The sequence below is a fragment of the Bombina bombina genome, chromosome 7 (genome assembly GCF_027579735.1).
Source record: "Bombina bombina isolate aBomBom1 chromosome 7, aBomBom1.pri, whole genome shotgun sequence".
NCBI classification, from domain to species: Eukaryota; Metazoa; Chordata; class Amphibia; order Anura; family Bombinatoridae; genus Bombina; species Bombina bombina.
In genome coordinates, this window is record NC_069505.1 from 500,145,191 (window position 1) to 500,150,671 (window position 5,481).

The 5,481-nt window shown below is 37.0% G+C and overlaps 1 protein-coding gene across 1 annotated transcript in view; it reads right to left on the reverse strand.

Annotated features, from left to right (window-relative positions):
- The window catches only part of LOC128636469 (putative inactive cytochrome P450 2G1), a 49,954-nt gene extending 45,359 nt beyond the window's left edge, over positions 1 to 4,595 (reverse strand). The window contains exon 1 of the mRNA XM_053689481.1: positions 4,464 to 4,595. Coding sequence (XP_053545456.1) covers positions 4,464 to 4,595 — 132 coding nt within the window. The remainder of the gene's footprint in view (positions 1 to 4,463) is intronic.
- Positions 4,596 to 5,481: the final 886 nt, after the last annotated feature.

The following is a 5,481-nucleotide window of genomic DNA, read 5'->3' on the forward strand; positions in this document are numbered from 1 at the left end:
TGACAACATTGAGGATGTCCATCCTCAAACCAAGAACCAAACAATAATAATGAAAAGCAGTGATTGAACAGCCCCTTTTATAATGCCTAGTTTCACAGATGTGAACGTTTTCAGTAATTAATTAAATTGGTGCAGCAATCATTACCTAAGACATGGCTTGCACATTTCGTTAAGTATCGCGTCATATAACGCTCAATTAAAGTGACTAATTGATCAACTACTAAATACTAGTGACGTATATGTCTTTTTTATCGCGTCATTTGACGAGCACAATACGATGTTCATAAACATATCTTATTAAGCCATTAAGGTGTGTATCACCTGTAAGAAATGCAGGTGTCTGTTTAATTATCAAAATTATTTATTCAAAACACATGAGTATGTTGCTCTAGTTTCAATGTTATTTCATATTTTTCTGTTTGGATGGCAGCATTATGAAGGTGAAAAAGGTCAGTGATTACTGTGTTTTACTATTAAATATTAGAGAATTAAGAATTTTCAATCCTAAGTAACAAAAATAATGCTGTGTTGAACATTATGTGAAATATTTTGATATTCTTGATGTGATTCCTAATAACATTTACAACTCAAATGTATTTTGAAAGTGCAGTTAAACATTGACATAAAAGCTGACATTTATAATTGCATTGTAGCTACAAAAAGGGATCCTAGCAAATGACTGAAATCATTTCAATGTATTTTTAAAGTACAAAGTTACACAGTGACATAAAGCCATGAAATTTAGAAAGGCATTTTATCTCCCAAAAGGGATACTAGCAACTGACTTAAAAACATTATCAAACATTATCCTAGTGATTTACCTTATAAGCCTCAACGATGCTGCCATCCAAACCAAATCAGAATTCATATAATGCCGATGTAAATTTGCATGTGTTTTGTATAATTGATTGATAGCCTATTCTGTATTGTGTGTAATTAAATAATAGCCTCTTTTGTATTGTGTATAATTAATTGATAGCATTATTGCTGTGCATTGTTTTCATTCTTTTCCTATCCTTTGTGTGCATGTGTTTTTCATTTTCAAAAATATAACATTTGCTGTGCATTGTTTTCATTCTTTTCCTATCCTTTGTGTGCATGTGTTTTTCATTTTCAAAAATATAACATTTGCTGTGCATTGTTTTCATTCTTTTCCTATCCTTTGTGTGCATGTGTTTTTCATTTTCAAAATTATAACAATTGCTGTGCATTGTTTTCATTCTTTTCCTATCCTTTGTGTGCATGTGTTTTTCATTTTCAAAATTATAACAATTACTGTGCATTGTTTTCATTCTTTTCCTATCCTTTGTGTGCATGTGTTTTTCATTTTCAAAATTATAACATTTGCTGTGCATTGTTTTCATTCTTTTCCTATCCTTTGTGTGCATATGTTTTTCATTTTCAAAATTATAACAATTGCTTTGCATTGTTTTCATTCTTTTCCTATCCTTTGTGTGCATGTGTTTTTCAGTTCCATAAACTGTAACAAGTGGAAAATAAAAAATTAAAAAAAATTCCCATAATTTTATTAGGTGACATGATCGACTCGAGCCCATTAATTACTATAGGATCCGCGACCTCTGAGGCGGCGGATTGAAAATGAGGTACGCTGCGTCGGATAAGACGCGAGCGTAAGTGGTAATTTTTTGATAACTATCAGAAAGCTTCTAATTGTGTCGAAGAGCAGGGCGAAAGCATTGGAATCCGCAAGTTTTCCAGAGGTTTTCTACTCGAATCGATCTGTGTCGAATTGAGAGCGCCGAATCGTATGTTACGTCACCAAAAATCAACTTCGTCCGATTTAGACACTTTGATAACTGAGGCGAAGCCAGTTCGCGACGTGTACGACGCGGATTTCCGGCGGATTTCAAGTAGACCTTTTGATAACTACCCCCCAATGATGTTATATCCATTATAATTCAAAAGGGAGTGTGAAGTGCTATTCAGATGCAGCTTTTTGCCAAATTTCTCTTTATTTGACAAATCCACACCAGTTTGTACTTGCATCAGCATTCCAGCCTAAGAACGTGTAATACCTTTCAAAAGTATAGGCATCTCCCACATTACAAGTGTAGTGCCGTTGCACCTTGTTCTTTCTTGAAATTAGAATATTGCATGCTTGTTCACGTATTCCTCCATAGAAGAAGGAAAAAACACCCCCCTCTCGTATAATTTTAATTGGTTTTTGAGATATACGAATCCTCAAAAAACCTTTTCACCCCATTAAGTGGATTTTTGGGAAATGGAAAAACACCCTTTTCTTTATATTTTTTTATAATCTATTTATTGAGATTATTCAAGAAAAATACAGCTTTAAACACATTTTCAATATACGAGTACATTAATAATTGTTTTTTGATACATGCACATACAAAGTTATAAGGAAGAATACACAAAACTATGTAAGATCTGGAAATCAAAACAACACCAACAACCATAGTGCTACTGAATAATATGATAGTATATAAGCCTCCATAACTAGGGTCACTCATGGACCCATTAAAACTTTTATATCTCTGAGGAGGGATTTTAATGGTATATATGATTGTAAACGTCCAAGGGTGCTCAAGAGGCCACTTTTGGTTCTCAAGTGTATGCATAGAAAAACTAAGAATGGAAGCTAACCTGTAATAAAGGAGACCACTTTTGGACCTCAAAACTAGACAAACCTCCTGTTTGAACTCAACTGAAAGTTAACAAGATACAATTGACTATCTCCTATCAGATTAACATTAGTAACAGTACAAGCTATGCCTCCATCAGGGAGCTGTGGCTTTTTCGGAATAGAGAGGCTACATATGAGGACTAAGAGGGCTAGTAAAGTATATATAGTACATTTAAAAATAAATGATGATGGCTCAGTATATGGAATGAATTATCTTGCAGAGTACAGTATATGGGCAGTATTAAAACTCTTAGTTATGTGAGGGCCGGCTTGTGACCTTGACAAAATGGCTAAAAGATAATTTATTTAAGTTGGCAAAGTAAGGGCAATAAGGTTGGAGAGTTAGGGTTAAGAGGATCCCGCTGCTATAGCTCATATTTAACATACCTATATCTTACTGGGTCATAATTAGGACATAAAATAAGAAATTAAAGTATCAAGAGATCACCTTTATAGCCTTATATCTTCCCGTAAAACTGTATTAATAACCTTAACCATAGTTCCTACATATCACTCCTGTAGTAAATTGATTATATAGACAGGGAGCTGTACTTTTAAATTATGGAGATCTTATGTAAAAGGAGCCTTAATTCTGGAAATTATAGTGAGCAAAGTCCCAGCCCATAAAACTTTGTTATTCAAAAAACATGCAAAGTTACCCAGCTACAGTATGGTACCATTGTGCATAAGTAATGAGGATCCTCATGTTAGGAATGGGGTTGGGTCCCACTGTTCCGGCTGCGAACAGCGCTTCCCGAGAGTTAATATGTGGGATAGAGGATCCCTATCTAGAGTGGTGTTAAAGCTGAGTGTATTTACTTACATTGCTATAACATGGAACTAGGATCATACATATAATTAACTGAGTGATAGAGGGCATCTCCAATGCAAGCAGATGGAAAACACTAGTTGTGAAAAAGCAGCTCGCTAGATTATACTTGGTGTATGCGTAAGCCTCTCATATTATTATGTACCAGTAATATTGCGTAAGGATGAGGATGAGACCTCCTATTACTTTCAGTATATTTACATAAAAGAAGAGGTTGAACATATCACTGAATTAGTAGAGTTATCTCAATGGTATTTTTAACATGTACTAGGATTGGTGGTTGCCAGAGAAACAAAGCATTCTTATCTAAAATTACTGCCTACACTGTAGCTTCTACTGAAAAATGTAACCTTCAACACAAATACACACAATGCGATGAGCATATAATCTTGGACGGCCCTTGCTATGGTAGGCACGTATATTCTGACAATAGTAGTCCTCATATGAAGCACTTTCGTAGTGAAAATGACATAAAGTTCTGGCAGGTGTTTCTGTTATATAGGCCTCACTGAAAAACTTATAAGCAACCATAGAATTTCAGAGACCAGCCAATGAAAGTTTACTGGTGTGGGTTTCCATGTATACGGACAGTGAGCGCTCAGATGTAATATATGGGCATTGTCAGCCTATTCCTAAATGCAGGAAAACAGGACCTGCTATAGAATTAACTCTCTCATTTGTCTTCTCCGATACAGAGAGGTGGTCATCCATGAGGGTCACTTGGTGACAAAGGAGAACATCGCAACTGACCAGCGCCACAACTTCCTTCTGAATGCTGTCTCCTTTGGCGGTTCAGCCGGACTACCGACAGAGAGCGGAGCATGGTATAGTTGGTAACTCTCTATGTTCTGCTGGGACCGCATAGAGGCTGTAGGATCACTTTTTCCAGTCTGGGCTGCCATGGCCATAATTTGTGGCAGTGGGGTACAGTTTTCTCAGGGCAGAGATCTAGAGTGGGGTAAGGCATACCTGTGTCTTCCTGCTTTCAGGCAACAGAACAGCTGCTGATTCACTATCCAAGCACTCTGTATCGCCGTTGTAATAGGAGGTGAGTACTGCGTGGAACTCTTTATTCTCTGCGTCGTCTGATACCTCTTCCATAGTTGATAAGGATGTAAGCCTCTTGTGTGTAGTTATCTGGGGGGTAGTTAAGAGTCCATCTGGCTCTTTAGCTTAACCACTTTCATAAGGGTTACCCTCGGGAGGGTCATTAATGTGCACCCGTTAAAGGCCTCAGGAGGAAGCTGGAATGCATTTCTAAGAGCATCTGAGAAGGCCTCTTGGTAATAGGAGAGCAGATTGCATATTTCGCTGATAAAGTGAGCAGCCTCCATGGAAGACATTTAAGGGGATAGTCAGCTTGGTGTTTTGTAGGGAGGTTCTTGCAGTGTTTTGCGGAGTGTCACTGCACTTTAACAACAGAGGTACGAAAGTACCCTGCCGGGGGGGTCAGATGGTAGGCTGCAACCTGTGAATCCAGCACCAAATCTACAGAGTATTGGTATTATTCAGAAGAGCTGTCACTACTGCAGAGTATTCTGTAATTTATAACACTCAATGAAGCATTGAAAAGGGGATTTAGTGGAGATATGAAACAGCAAACAATCTTGCGACCTATCATGGCTGCTACCCGGACACCCCCCCTCCCTTTTCTTACTTTTGAAAGGAGAATCTAAATAACAATTTTCAACTCTGTAACATATTTGAGATATAGGTATCCTCAAATCACCCCACCTTTCCCCCCCTTAAGAGAATTTTTGGGAAACGGTAAAACACGTTTACTTTTAAAGGAGAATCTAAATACCAATTTTCATGTCTGTATCATCATTGGTTTTTGAGATATAGGTATCCTCATAAATCACTCCACCTTTTCCCCCCCTTAAGTGAATTTTCGGAAAAACTGTAAAACACTTTTATTTTAAAAGGAGAATCTAAATACCAATTTTCACATCTGTAACATCTTCGGTACCATATTCGTTTTTTGAGA